The sequence below is a fragment of the Misgurnus anguillicaudatus genome, chromosome 5 (assembly GCF_027580225.2).
Source record: "Misgurnus anguillicaudatus chromosome 5, ASM2758022v2, whole genome shotgun sequence".
NCBI classification, from domain to species: domain Eukaryota; kingdom Metazoa; phylum Chordata; class Actinopteri; order Cypriniformes; family Cobitidae; genus Misgurnus; species Misgurnus anguillicaudatus.
In genome coordinates, this window is record NC_073341.2 from 19920352 (window position 1) to 19936008 (window position 15657).

At 37.5% G+C, this 15657-nt stretch overlaps 1 protein-coding gene across 12 annotated transcripts in view; it reads right to left on the minus strand.

The window, feature by feature from the left end:
- Window positions 1–11506: 11506 nt before the first annotated feature.
- Window positions 11507–15657, minus strand: part of ep400 (E1A binding protein p400) — a 32734-nt gene continuing 28583 nt past the window's right edge. For 10 of the 12 annotated variants that reach the window (XM_073867700.1, XM_073867693.1, XM_073867701.1 and 7 more), the window contains 5 exons: window positions 14912–15086; window positions 14692–14831; window positions 14451–14600; window positions 14232–14285; window positions 11507–13108 (listed from right to left, as the gene is read on the minus strand). In XM_073867700.1, coding sequence (XP_073723801.1) covers window positions 12788–13108; window positions 14232–14285; window positions 14451–14600; window positions 14692–14831; window positions 14912–15086 — 840 coding nt within the window. In that variant the 3' untranslated portion in view covers window positions 11507–12787. The remainder of the gene's footprint in view (window positions 13109–14231; window positions 14286–14450; window positions 14601–14691; window positions 14832–14911; window positions 15087–15657) is intronic. The other 2 variants (XM_073867694.1, XM_073867699.1) reach the window with 2 other exon arrangements.

The following is a 15657-nucleotide window of genomic DNA, read 5'->3' on the forward strand; positions in this document are numbered from 1 at the left end:
AGAAATCGATGTCACAGATTATAACCATAAAACTAAATACAACACTGAGATGTCTTAGCTGAAGAATGTTTGCAATGATGAAAGATAAGATGAAGTTCAGTGGGGTTTATTTGTCTCTTTATGTAACCCTGTGAAAAGGGACAGTGTGGGCCTGGGGGCCTATTCGGGTGTCGAGGGGAATGGCCTTGAAATATCTCTGCTTGGATATAGTAAACATTGACCTGTCTAGGGAGCTGTGTGGTTATTGGTCTCATGTTTACAAGTGTCTATGAATTTACTTCTGTGTGTGCGGGTGAATATATGGTTAGTTACTGGTTTGTCACAGAGCCCTAAAACTTGTTTCAGATCAGTAGATACACAAAAAGTCACACACAAAAAAGTAGCAGAGAAACCACCTAACACTCCAGTTCCTTCATGCTTTTAAAAGACAACATGAATCAACATTTGCTACACATTTACAATAACTAGTGTAGGGTAATGCATTTAAAAGTAAGGATACATTTTTCATACTTTCATTCCTTAAATTTTTACATACATTTATAGTTACATACATTTGGCGGACGTTTTCATCCAAGCGACTTACAGTGCATTCAATCTATTTTTTTTTATCAGTATATACATTATCTGGGATCAAACCCATAGCCATTATGTTGCCAACCCAATGCTCTACCAATTTAGCTAAGGATATTAGGAAATTAGTGGTTATATTATTTTCCTAGTAGCAAAGGATTTCATTTAAAAAGAAAAGTATTGTTTTATAATTTGCAAATACCCTTAAATCCATGATTTTTTCACCAATCATTATTACGTATCCGGGTCTTACATTTTATTTGTCATAAAACAAAAATATACATTACAATTACTCACTAATAATTTAGACAAAAAATAAAGTGCTACTATATTCTCATCATTATTTCAGTCATCATAACAAAAGTAAAAATATTAAAATACTGTAGTATAGAGACAGAGCGCAGTTATGCAAATTTGAAAAACACGCCCACCGGGGGGATAACAATACAACGGTCTCCATTGACTTTGTATTGCGAGAAGCCGCCTCCTTGTCATTTCTGGCTTATAACAAAAAACTGAATAATGCCTAAAAGCTGATGTATGACAATATGTACAGCTAACAAGCCAAAAAACCCAGAAATAAGTTTTTATAAGCTGTCGAGCCGTAAAACCCAGTCTTTAAGGAGAATAAAGTGGATCGCCAACTACGTTTCCCCCTATTGGACGCAGTTCTACTAATAGGAGTACTATGAAAAGTTGCCTGTATCCATTTTTGTGTCTTTAAACGCTCGTTTTTTGGGGTCGACAGCTTATAAAAACTTATTTACAGATTAAACTTAAAAACAGAATAATACCTAAAAGCTGCTGTGTGACAAGGTGTACATCTAACACAAAAAAAATCAGTTTTTATAAGCTGTCGACTTCAAAAAACGAGCGTTTAAAGACACAAAAATGGATACAGGCAACTTTTCATAGTACTTCTATTAGTAAAACTGCCTCCAATAGGGGGAAACGTAGTCGGCGATCCACTTTATTCTCCTTAAAGGCTGGGTTTTACGGCTCGACAGCTTATAAAAACTTATTTCTGGGTTTTTTGGCTTGTTAGCTGTACATATTGTCACACAGCAGCTTTTAGGCATTATTCAGTTTTTTGTTATAAGCCAGAAATGACAAGGAGGCGGCCTCTAGCTATACAAAGTCAATGGAGACGGTTGGATTGCTTTCCCCCCCGGTGGGCGTGGTTTTCAGGTTATGACGCGCTGCGCTCTGTCTCTGTTTACTTACTTAACATCCTTTTATCATGAATAGTTTTTTGTGGCTTAAAAGAATATATTATTTATGTGTGCAACCTTATAAATGTTTACAATAAATTATAACAGACATTATTTGACATTTCTGTTAAGTTATGTTGTTGATATTAGATTCAAAAATACTAAGAAGGTGGAGGTCTAACTTTAAAGACGTGAACAACAAGGAAGAAGGTTGTAGATGGTGCCCTGGCTCGCTTAAAGGGTTAAGTAACATGCATTTATGTTTTATTTAGTATAGGTCACCACACAAACCAAAAGATGATTAAGATATGAGGACCTCAGATGCAAAATGCTTCATCAAATACTTTAGCTTCAAATTTGCTTAATCCTTGCCTCAGGCCATTCAGAAATACTGGTTTATTGGTAGAATCCATTAAGAGTCTGATAAAAAAATGCTAATTTACAAAAAACATGTAAGGGTTTTTTACCTTCCCTACTGAAAAATCCAGCTAAGACCAGCATAAGCTGGTGAGCTGGTTTTAGCTGGTCTCCCAGCTTGGTTTTAGCTGGTTTTGCTGGTGTAGCAAGCTGGTCTAGCTGTGTTTTGGTCACCGTTTAAGCTGGTCTAGCTGGACTTAGCTGGTCAGGCTGAAAGACCTGACCCACCAGCATGACCAACTTTGTCAGGCTGGGAGGACCAGCATAAACCAGCTAGTGCCACCTTAAACCAGCTAAAACCAGCTACCAGCTAATGCTGGTCTTAGCTGGATTTTTCAGTAGGGTTAGCTCTTCATATGCTTGTAATCAACTATTCCACTCATACGAGGCAATGGTCAGAGTTTCTCTATTGATATGTGAGTTTAAACAGGCTGTATACATGCTGATCTTTACTGTAAATGCACTTTTGTATGTTTGTTCCATGAAAACAACGTGGATGTATTAGCTCAGCTTGACTCCCTCTGCAGGTGGTGTGCAGAGAGAAGTACTAATAGTGAAGAAATGTGAGTGCATGTTGAATGGAGTTTAAATAGCCTGTACATTGACCCAAAAACTATTTTAGTCCTTCCCTTAAACACGAAAGTTGTGTGTTCAGTACAAAGAAACACCAAGTGACAAGTTATCTGTGCTTGCACGCAATAAAAAAATAGGTGGATATGAAAATGAAAAAGAGGGAGAGAGAACAGAACGGGGAGGGATTCATATTCTTCTATAAAATAAAATATAAGTTGCTTCAACTTAACAAAGTAAGAGTTAATTCAACTACAACATATTAGTCAACAAAAAAAAGTTGAGTCACTAATATTTTTTTATGTTGAATTAAAACACTTTTTAACAGCGTAGTGACCCTTGACTTTTTTTATATATTGCTGATGTACGTCTAATATGACCATTCCTCCGATTACACAGAGCCTAGAAGAACTGAGTAGAGCTTTACTGCAACACAGATATAGAAGTATATGGAAAGACAACCACTAGTTTTACATGTACTGTACATGTGTGTGCATGTGAGTCGGCTTGTGTGCACATGCAAGAACGTGTTTATTTATTATTCCTAAATTTGGACACATGTTACTCTACTGCAGTGGTTCTCAAACTTTTTGGTGTGCGCCCCCCTTGTGTAGAGTGCATCTCTTTGTGCCCCCGCCCTCACCACAGAAAATTAATCTCAAAATTAGAATTTTAATTAAAACAAAAAATATTAAATTATATAATGTAGTGCTGTTGGTTAGTAGCCTTGTTTTTTCTGATGTTTAACTATAAATAATGTATACTTTTTTATGTATTTCATAAAATGTCATGAATCTGGGGGCCCCTTGCACCATCTTGCCCCCCCCCCAGTTTCAATATTTTACTATGTTCTTATCTCAACTTAACAAATTAATACATACCTATCTTTTTTTAATGCGTGCACTTAATCTTTGTACAGCGCGCTGTGAATGTGTTAGCATTTAGCTTAGCCCCATTCATTGCTTAGGATCCAAACAGGAATGAATTAAGAAGCCACCAAACGCTTCCATGTTTTCCCTATTTAAAGGCTGTTACATGAGTAGTTACATAAGTAGGGTGGCACAAAATAAAACGTGGCGATTTTTTAAGCGGATAAAAAACAGAGAAATATATTGTATGGCTTAGTTTGTAGCACTTCAACCTCGGCGTGCAGTAACATCACTTCTGACTCCTTCTCCTCTCACTCAAACTTCTGTCAATATTACTGCGCCTGAGGTTGAAGTGCTGCAAACTAAGTGATCTTCCGCCATACAATATAGTTCTCATTTGTATCCGCTTAAAAAATCGGCCAGTTTTATTTGTATCCGCTTAAAAAAGTTTTTTTTGTATCCGCTTAAAAAATCGGCCAGTTTTATTTTGTGCCACCATACTTACTTCAACAATTCATCAGTTCTATGTTTTTGGCCTTCATTTTGATGTGTGTGGATCTTTATTTATTTATTTATTTATTTATTTATTTAATTTCTCTGTCTTTGAGTTGAGTATTACATAGGCCCTTAAGAGGACATGGAGAAAAAATTAAACAAAGGTTAGTTTCGCATGCGCATGTGAAATGATCGCTTTTAGTTTCGCGTGCGCACATTAAACCATCGAGCACACACGTGAAAGCAAAAGTTTCATGTGCACACACGAAAGTTTCACGTGCGCATGCGAAACTAAACTTTTAAAAAAAATTCTGCACATGAAGGTTTTGCGTGAGCACATGAAAGTTTCACGTGAGGGTGCGAAAGTTTCATGTGAGCGCGCGAAAGTTTAACGTGAGTGCGCAAAAGTTTCACGTAAGCACATGAAACTAAACTTTCGATTTTGTTTTACGCCAATGTCACCTTGGATTCTTGTTTACCTGACAAATATTTGGTGCTGTCTAGGGATGGGACGGTATGAAAATTTCATATCATGATTATAGTGACCAAAGTTAAATTAGTATAAAAAGTTATAAAAAGTTACAATTTAATATCTTATGTCCTTGAAATTATTTCTGTGGTAAAAAAAAATCTGTCTAATAAGTTTACCGTGAATGAATACAATACATTATCCCTTAAATGCCTTCTTGTGCAAAAAACTATGTTGCATGTGCGCGTCCGCGTCAAACTGATTCTGTCTGGACAGAATTTATCGCGAGTTTTCATAATCACGGTCACATAATTTGTTTTCCATAATGTCTTATATAATTACAGATCATTTACAATAACATTTTATTCAAATCTGAAATTTCTCTCATGTTTTTTCTAAATTCTTAATAATGTAACAGCTGTGGTCACTCATGATGTCATCAATCCTTCATGAAAATGATCTTAAATATAAAATATGTGTGGTCACAAAGAGGAAAGTAGAAGTTTAAGAGGAGTAAATAATGACTAAATCTTTAATTTGGGTGAACAATCCCTTTTATATAGATAACGTAACAGTTGAACACTATACTAAATCAACCGGATCGCCAGGAATTCCACGCTACAATGCTGAATCTTTAAAACAACTCTGACAACACAAAACCGCTCTGTCAAATCATGCTGAATAACTGTGCTTGCCCCAGGCCTCTCCCGTAATGAAATTGTGAAATGGCTTGGCAAAATGAGACACACACACATACACAAACTGTGTGGACACTAAGATGTGGTACAGAGAAAGCAAGCAGGCTCCATAAGATGTGAAGCATGACCAATAAATAACATCCTACCGTGACACACACACCCACGGCTTGAAAAGAGTCCACCATTATGACACACTGAGAGAAGGGAGGGACTCCTAACCTTTCACCCCCATTTGGTGAATGTCTGTGTTTGTGCAAATGTGTGTGTGTGTGGACAGAGGGGTGCTGCTTAATGATGTCTACTGCCAGATACCACAACCTACACACACACACACAAATCACAATGTATTAAACATTAGCCAAATTTCTTTTTCTGGCAACATGAAAATATAACTTTTCTTCCTCAGTCCTCCCCGCATTTTCTGTCAGCTGTTTCATAACACCACTCAACATTTACAAAGATGCACTCCAACATTCAACAGCTGTTAAACCAAACGAAGCAATTTCTCAGAGAAAACCCCTCTGATTAATACCATCCACTAATGTCAGCTTCATGTCGACGTGTCTTAGGGAAGGAAGCCATTGCTCGGAGTAATTCGGGTCAAGTGATTCTGGCTTGCTGTCGTTCCCTGGGTAAATAAATAATAAGTGCTCTATAAATACCCCAAGCTCCAACTGTAAGATTTAGTGACAGCTTTATATGAGAGCTCAGGGATTATAAAAGAGCTCTCACGAGGCAGACTCACATCAAAATCACATAATCATAGAAAATATATAGATATGGAGTCGTCATACTGTATACAGTATGTTATTTATTACGTTTTAAGTAAGTTTGTCCTGTATTTATTATCTATAGCCTGAATTTAAGACATAAACAAAGACATAAACAAATGCATCATGGTTATATATAAAATGGAAATGTTCAACGGTGCCACTGAATGAACTTTATCATCAGCCAATCACAAAGCAGATAATAATTCCTATCATTGCGTTTAAAACAGAAACAAAATTCAATCGAATTAGGAAGTAATAAATTAGGGGAAATGTAGACCCAATGACGCAAATATCCGATCTACAAGCTGTTTTTCCCTTTTTTAAACAAGAAGTTGTCGTCGTCAACTACTTAATACACATTTCCTTGTACTGTAATAAATGTTTCATCCGCTTTCCCAAAAGCCTGGAGATTGCAAGCAGCTGTGCGGAGGGGGAGGGCTGATGATAGACTATGAATTTTCATCTCATATCTTCCTATATTAAATAAATCAGCAGATTTCGAAATGCATCAGAGTAGTTATAACCGTTCACACCCTAACACAGTGGTTCTCAAACTGGGGTCCGGGGCCCCCAGGGGGGCCGCGAGATGGTGCCAGGGGGGCCCCAGTTTTATGACATTTTATTAAATACATTCATTTAGCATGAATTCTGTGTAATTAAACCTAAAAAAAAAATACGGCTACTAACCAACAGCACTACTTTGTATATAACTTAATATGTTTTGTTTAATTAAAATGTTAAATTTTAGAACAGTTTTTGTCATAAATTTTCTTTGGGGGGGCCGCAAAGGAATGCACCAAGGGGGGCCGCACGCAGAAAAAGTTTGAGAACCACTGCCCTAACATATGCACAGCCCATCAACTTATATAACAATGCTTTGATAGTATACATTTTTATCTACTCATGGTTGATATAAAAAAACGTTGCTTGCTAATGTAGTTACGCTTGCTTCAGCTAACATCAATGGAAGATCTGCATCCCACACATCATTTCTAATATAAAGCCATCATAATGTTGTCATGACAACCCATTGTTGCATTGTTGAGGACTTCAGATCCTGTTGAGCTCAATGAGGTTTTTCTATGAAACTGTCCTTCAGGACCAAATATCTATTATCTAGGGATAATGATCTCTTATTGTATTACATACTGTATGTAGACCTTTGTAGATTTCAGCGAGTGTTTTCATGAGTTACATATTCAGTATCTGTCACTGTACTACAGTATAACCCTGCTGAAAAAAATAATAGAACTATTACAGAAAAATCTAATGGTTTCCATTAAAATACCAATAGGAACCATTAGCTTTTACCATTAAAACCACTGTAGTGTGTTTTGGGCCATATTCCATTAGAACCAATAAAATTCCCAATAAAGCCATTAGAATTTTCTGTAATGGTTTTATTGTTTTTTTCAGCAGGGAAGTGTCTTCCCAAAAATTGGGAAAAAGTCTGGTCCTATAAGTGTTAAACACAAACAATAGTTTAATTTTAATGTGTAACAACAGTCATGTGTAACTATTAGACATTTGCCCAAATCTGTATAAAATTACACAAGAAAACATACTGTAAAGCAGGATTATAAAACAAACCGCAGTCAATGAATATTGTAAACACAAGCTCTCCCAACATTTGTTGCTCTGCAGGCTGTAAACGACTGTTCCCCTTGTAAACAGCATCTTTTAAACAGCTGCCCTGAAGTGAAAGTGTTTCATGTTTTCTATATTAAAACACTAAAATTAAAAATTACGATGCAGTGACATCGATTACTAACCCAGTTCGATTTTAAAAGGTTAAACACTGTTGCTGAATCCCAATTTGTCTACTTGAACTAAAAGTATGTAGCCTATTTTTATTGTTATTAAAAAATACCCTCTCTGTGAAATTCAGGTTAAAGAGTAGCGACCTTAAGGTCCGTTCACATGAGTTTATGCTAATTGGCTCACGCGCCAATCACTTGCCTTTAATAGCATAAACCAATATTCCACATTTCTTATAATAAAAACTTTTGCAATTGTTTACATGTCACTGAATATGCAAATATGCTGTTCTTGTTGCATTGAAACAGCGGATAACCAGCAGAGTCCTCAACACGCTACGTTTCCTAAAAAAAAAAATAGACACCATCACAGAAATTCTATTGGATGTATTGGTTTTAATGGCAATTTTATTGGTTGTATTGGAAACTATAATGGTCTCTATGGGTCTCTGTTGGTCTCTACTGGTATGTGTTGGGTTCTATTGGTGGGGCCATTAAATCCTAATGGAATATGTCCGAAAACACACTACAAAAAGTGTAGTGGTTTTAATGGTAAAAGCTAATGGTTCCTATTGGTATTTTAATGGAAAACTTTGCGTTGTGCCTAACGCCCCTTAGCTGTTATAAAATGCATGGTAACACCACTGCTTCGCGGGGCTTATTGCTTTTATAAAAACGGTTACTTTATATACATAACCGGATTCCACAAAAAACACAGCAAATAAGTTGTAATTATATCAGTACAAATATTACTCTTCCGCCAAACAAAGTAGTTCCTCAGAATCAAGTGTGGCAGAAACAGAGCGTAGTTCCCAACCAACACAGATGCAGCAAAGATACAATGAAATATGATTAAAGACTGTAGTGTGTATTTTCATAAATCAACATTCATCTATACATTAACATTTATATCGTGCAACTGTTGAAGTGATGATCAAATATGCTTGGAAGCATGCTTAACTTTAACTCTTTCCCCGTCAGCGTTTTTTTTTTTTTAAGTTGCTACACAGTTTTACTTTGATGCCTTACAGAAAAATGATCTTCTTTAAATAAACATAAAATATATCAAATGAAAGAACAGGCCCTCCGCTTAAAAAAACATTTTATCCTACCTTCATTTGTTCTCCTATAACCTCTCAAATTTTCAGCTAAAAGCTGAGATAATAAAATTTTTGTGAAGAACTTTTGTAAGACATCAGATCAGACCCAGGATCAAAACTTACACAGTGTTTTTAGTGTTGAGTGAATGTGTCAGTGTTTAAGTTGGGTAAGGTCGCCACCTAATGGATAAAAGCGGAAATATGGATTTGAGCTAGAAACTCCTCAGAGAACGTTTTCTCTTTATTGACGAGATGACTGAACAATTTATTGACATTTATCTGGATATCGCTATTAATTGAGCAATTGTAGAAAAATAAAAAATATGATTAAAGACTGTGGTGTTTATTTTCATTAATCAGTACGCAGCAACAGTGGTGCAGTGATACTTATGTAATGCGGTCTGAACCATGGGGTTACTGGGGGGTATTTTATCACGGCTTAAAACGCGTTTCAACCAATCAGAATGAAGAACCAGAACGGGCTGTTTTATAAGCTGATATAACTGCCAAGGTCAATGTTGCCATTTTCTAAAGCGTTATCAAAGCAAAAACATTGTCTGTCATATCTGACATCTGACATGTCAGATATCTCAAATGTGATTTCTATAGACGGTAAAAGACCCTCCCCCTTTTTAAAATAACCAATAGTGTTTCATTTATGGCACAGTCTAGCAAATACATACTGTAATAAAACGAAGAGGACGAAATGCTACAGCATCTAAAGAGCAATTGATTGGACAGTGAGTTTGATGAGAAATTGAGGTGTAGGGTGGTCATAAAAAATGTACACTTTTTTAGCGCAGTGCCAAACTGTAGGTTTTGGATGCTTATATCTTCTATATGAGAATTTTATCAATGTTTTGGACCAGTTTATATTTATTTTTAAGCCTAACTAATTTATACTAACAGGAATAAAGATTAATTTTAATTTCATGGTGGCGTTAAGAATTTAGTTACCCTTTCCATTGCAGTGATGAGAACATTTGTTTGTGTATCTTGTTTATGCTCTTGCTGTTTTTAAACAAATCCCAGTGATGTATTTTAATTGAAGCTTAACACATTACTCAAGAAAATCTCTGCTGTAATTGCTAGAGTAGGCTTTAGTGTACACAATGTGACTTTGCTGTTTTAAAAGGTGTCCTCTGTAGATTTTAGCACGCTTTATGCTTTGGAGTAAAAAAAAACAATCTGGCGCGTGCCTCGTAGATTTGTTTCCGATTCCTGTTTCATTGCAAACAGACAAAAATAGTTGCTTAAGTTTTAATGCAAACCTCCAACCTCAATTATGAATGAGCGATAGTAAACCACTGTAACCTGCAGTCTGGCTTCCTGATCACACAATGAAGATGAAAGAGCGCCCCATTGTGGATGACCAAATAAACTGAAAATCGAATCAAATAAAAACAAACCTAAAGATCTTTTCTAAAAGCTATAAACTGAAAGTTAGTGGGATCCCATTCATGTACAATTGCAAATGTGCAAATCTCTATTCACTCAATCGGTAAAACTGCAGGATGCTACAAATGAAAAGTACTTCACAAAACATTACTGCTGGAATACAATATTTTTGTATCGTGTGTGCAGGTAAAATGCAATGTCCCAGTCCCTCTTGGCCACTGTGCTGCTGACATACTGTATCAGCAAGTCCTGACACAGACAAAGAGAAAAGCACATCTGTGAATTCTGGGCAGAACAGCTGAGCTAAAGTAATCCTAGACTCCAAGTAACACAGATGGGTGATTCTCACGAAATCCAGACTTAATAGGTGTCCAGCATCAGATTTTTTTTTTAAAGCCCTTGAAGCCAATTTTTTTTGCGCATGTAAGATTAAGGTCTGAACTTACTATAACCATTATTTTTAGATGATTTAAATTTTTTTAGATTATCATTATAAAAAATTATCATTGCCGCAACATGATATTACATTAAATATATGCATTTACAAACTCATGTTTCGATAATGAGTACTAAAAAGTTGTCTAGATACTATGACAAACAAAATTTCAATTTTTATCTGGAGAAAAAAATAAGAACTGCTTACTTGGTAGCCATCTTGAGTGTCACAGTCAATTATGTCTCTTCCAACTAATTTTTTTGAAAATGTTAGTTCATTGAGGGCTTAAACAATGATTGAAAATTGTTGCGGAGGATGAGAAAAATTTTCTTGGACACATTTATATTCCTTATTATCGTCTCTACGTTTACCAATGATCACAAATACCACGTCTTCGCTAAATCTTCACTGTAAACGTTTATAGTTTAACATGCACTGAAGCTTTTTTTTTTTTTTATTATTATAAATATTTCCATGTCAAAGAACCCAAATCCAGTCATGGACACATTGCGGTAATAAAAATTTTCCCCTTAAATGTGGAAAAAACTAAATTGGTTTGTATGATGTCATTTGAAATCATGTGCAAAATAGTACATGAAGATATGTTTGTAACTGTATGCTTCTTATTTTGATACTCTTACTTTGCATTTACTTTTTTTATCAAAATGTTTCATGACACCTTATGAGTGTAATTTCGAGAATCACCCACATCCCGCTTTAAAAAAACAACATGGAGCCGTGTATGTGTAAAAACATAACACTTTATACAATTAGGCTGAAAAAATGAATACACAAGTACTTTACAAATACAAATGCTTTTGTCCCCTCCCTCCCAAGTTATTTACATGTGTTCCTGACCCGACATCAATACAAAAAGACACGACCGAAAGCCCCAACATTAGAGATAGACTAAATCACGAAGGGAAAAAGTCAATGACTGATCCAGGCCAGTGTAAACACACTAACAGCCAGACTGAGGTCTGCCTCTATTGACTAATGGTGATATTGTTCATAACTATGTGTAAGAAAAACAAGGATAAAGAAAATGTTTCACAGATGTTTTCCAAAATGACACATTTCTTCCAAATCGGAGTAAGGAGAGCGAAACTTTCCATAGCTGCCGCTAACTTGAATGGCACCAAATGGCTACAGTGCAGGATTATTGTTGTACTGATTTGAGGACATATTAAATATATTCTGAGGTGTTGTATTATACAAACGCTTAACGTACACATACACATTACTAAACAATTTTCAGGTGGTCTCCATCTTATCCATGCAGACAATCTCTCCGAATTACGCCCTTGTAAATGAACATCTATGGTGGCAGTAATTCACTTTTAGGGAGTTATGCATCATACAAGCAAAACCCAATTTTTATATATAGATATATAGAAAATACAATTTGTAGTACTGGTACATTTGCAATGACTGACACAATAGCTTGTCTTTTAATAGCTATAAATCAAACTTAAGGTAGTTTGCCATCTTCACTTCACAGAAACTTACTAACCACAATCATGGTTTATATCATTATCATTTTTTTATCTACACAAAGGGACAACAATACCATACCTATTAAAATAAAACATTGGAGGACACACAGATAACTTGACTGACTGAACATTATGAAAAAATACTGGAGGTCCCGGTGCCCCAAATGAAGCCTTGCAGATCCAAGCGCACTTCATTCGTGACCTTAAGAACGTAGCGTGGTAGAAAAAGAACAGCAAGCTTTTATAGTTCAGTACAAAATGAGCCGTCATATACAGTGTTTGAAACATGAAGTCAGTCTGAACTGTCATGCTTTACTTCTGGGCAGTACACACTTAAGGAGGGGACTTAAAAACGAAACAAAAAGTAAAAGAAACAGATTGGCCTCATTAGCTTAAGATGTGGGTAGATTTACTTCAAATGATGTCTGTAACGGTAAAAAGGTGTTGCCCTTTCATTCAGCAAGTCTATGGTTCCTTAATAACAAATTGTCAGTCGTCTTCTCGAAACAAAACGGATGTTGTGCCCATTTAGCTGCTAGGTTTGGCGGGGGTTTTGGAGCGCATGGCTGCACCAGTGCGGGCGTTTCCTTTGCCCTGCTGGGGCTGAGGGGTGGCGGCCTGCTGCACCGGAGACTCGGACGCGGGGGGCGCCGAGACGCTCTGCTGCTGGGCGGGGCTCTGTGGGGGTGGAGTCTGAATTTGAGGGGAGGCTGCTGCCGTGACGACCTGCTGCTGAAGGAGCTTCTGTTGGACCACTTGTGCGGATCCGGCGGGGATGACCTGCACCTGAGCCGAACCCGCTGCAGGTGCTCCCTGGGTCAGGGCCACCGTCTGGGGTTGCGCCTGGATCTGCACACAACACACAAATCAACAAATCTTAATTGATCTCAACATGTGTAACCTAAATTGTTAGTAAATGTCAATGTACATAACCAATATTGTTTTGGATTTTCTTTAATAAAATTACTAAAAATCCAGACAGACTTGCATTAGGAATTGAGTGAAAAGTGACATGGAAAGCAATTTATATGCACATTTTTATTGTGGCAAACCTTAAGTTCACCCAAAAATGAAAATAATGTCATTAATGACTCACCCTCATGTCGTTCCAAACTCGTAAGACCTCCGTTCATCTTCAGAACACAGTTTAAGATGTTTTATATTTAGTCCGAGAGCTTGTTGACCCTTCATTGAAAATCTACGTACGTTATACTGTCTATGTCCAAAAAAGGTAATAAAACAAAGTAGTCCATGTGACATCAGTGGGTCAGTTAGAATGTGTTGAAGCATTGAAAATACATTTTGGTCCAAAAGTAACAAAAATTACGACTTTATTCAACATTGTCTTCTCTTCCGCATTTGTTGTGAAGCAGATGCGCGAGACTAAAGTCACGTGACTGCAGTGACGTGGATGACGTGTTATCCTCAGACATGTTGTGAAGTTTTTTTTCTTCAAACTTACAGCGCGCGTCTCCCTCAGACTGTAAACGAAGCCCGGTGGCACAAAAAAAAGCTGGGGCGCACCAGATAACACGTCGGCCGCGTCATATAAGAGAAGACAATGCTGAACAAAGTCGTAATTTTGTTATTTTTGGACCAAAATGTATTTTTGATGCCTCAACACATTCCAACTGACCCACCGATGTCACATGGACCACTTTGATAATGCTTTTATTACCTTTCTGGACATGGACAGTACACCGTACATACACCTTCAATTGAGGGTCAACAAGCTCTTGGGGTAAATCTAAAACATCTTAAACTGTATTTCCAAAGATGAACAGAGGTATCACGAGTCCGGAACGACACGAGGGCGAGCCATCATTTAAATGTTTGGGTGAACTATCCCTTTAAATCATTGACAATAAGAGGGACAAGTATTAGGAAAGTAAATGGGGTCACACTGAAATTGACAAAGCTATTTTGACTTGATCCATCAAACATAAAGTAATCCTAGCCTACAAAGTCTTACCTGTTGAGGTGAGGACACTATCTGCTGCTGTACTATTTGAGGAAGCTTAGCAACCTACAAGCAGAGGGGAAAATCACTACAAAGCCGAGCTAAGCACTACGGTTGCAAACATTGCATGCCATTGCACATTCAAATACTTACACTGATCCCCCCCACGTGCGTTTAGACATGGCCTTGCGGGCATACAAAGACTGTGCTTGTAAAAGAGCGTTTGCTTACCTGTATCTGCTGTGCAGCACCAGCAGGTTTCTGTTGCTGTGCGATGGAGGTGGTGAAGAACTGGGTCTTAATGCCCGGCTGCAGCTGGGGGGCGGCTGCATACGTCACCTTTTGCTGCTGCTGCTGTTGTGCTGTGGGCTGAGCGGCCTGCTGCGTCCAAAGATAAACATTAAATGTTAATGTTAAGAAACTTGGGTTTTACTAAAATAATAATGATGATGATTTTAAAAGACATGGGTACCTTTTGTTGCACGGCAGCTTGTGTTTGCTGTGGCTGTGCTGCTTTTTGGACTGCGCCTGTTTGTGTAGGTGCCTGCTGCTTTTGTCTGTACAGCTGCTGGACATGCTGCACCTGGAAGGGATGGGTGACCACCTGACCACCTACAAAAACACACACATGCTTTAGTTTTGAGACTCTGTGCATTTAACCATTATTCAGTACAAGCATCATGAGTCTGTACCTGCTTTCTGGGCCTGCCCGATGGCAAGGTTAATGTTGGCCACGGTAACAGGAAGGGTCGTGACCCCAGCGGAGGAGACCACGGTAGGAACCGAGACTAAAGGTGGTTTAGTCAGTGTCACCTGGGCGGTTTGACCTGGCTGAGCCTGAATGGGTCCTGTTGCTGGGACACGTGTCTGAGAGGAAAAGCACGCAGGAATATTTTTTTATTTCTAATGCTTTATGTAAGCAAATGAAATATTTGCTGGTAACTTTTGCCTCCTGTAATTTGTTTGCTTGCAACCAGATCACTCTCTGGCTCAGTTTCCCAGACAAGGCTTAAGCCTAGTCCCAGACTATAACGCATGTTTGAGTCGTCTTAAAGAGACACTCCACTTTTTTTTGAAAATATGCTCATTTTCCAGCTCCACCAGAGCTAAACATCCGATTATTACCGCTCTAGAATCCATCCAGCTGATCTCCGGGTCCGGCGCCACCACTTTTAGCATAGCTTAGTTGGCATAATCCATTAAATCTGATTAGACCATTAGCATTGCACTAAAAATAACCAAAGAGTTTGGATATTTTTCCTATTTAAAACTTGACTCTTCTGTAGTTACATATATACTAAGATATATATACTAAGAAAATTAAAAGTTGCAATTTTCTAGGCAGATATGTTTAGGAACTATACTCTCATTCTGGCGTAATAATCAAGTACTTCGCTGCTGCAACATGGCCGCAGGAGGCGCAATGATATTACGCACT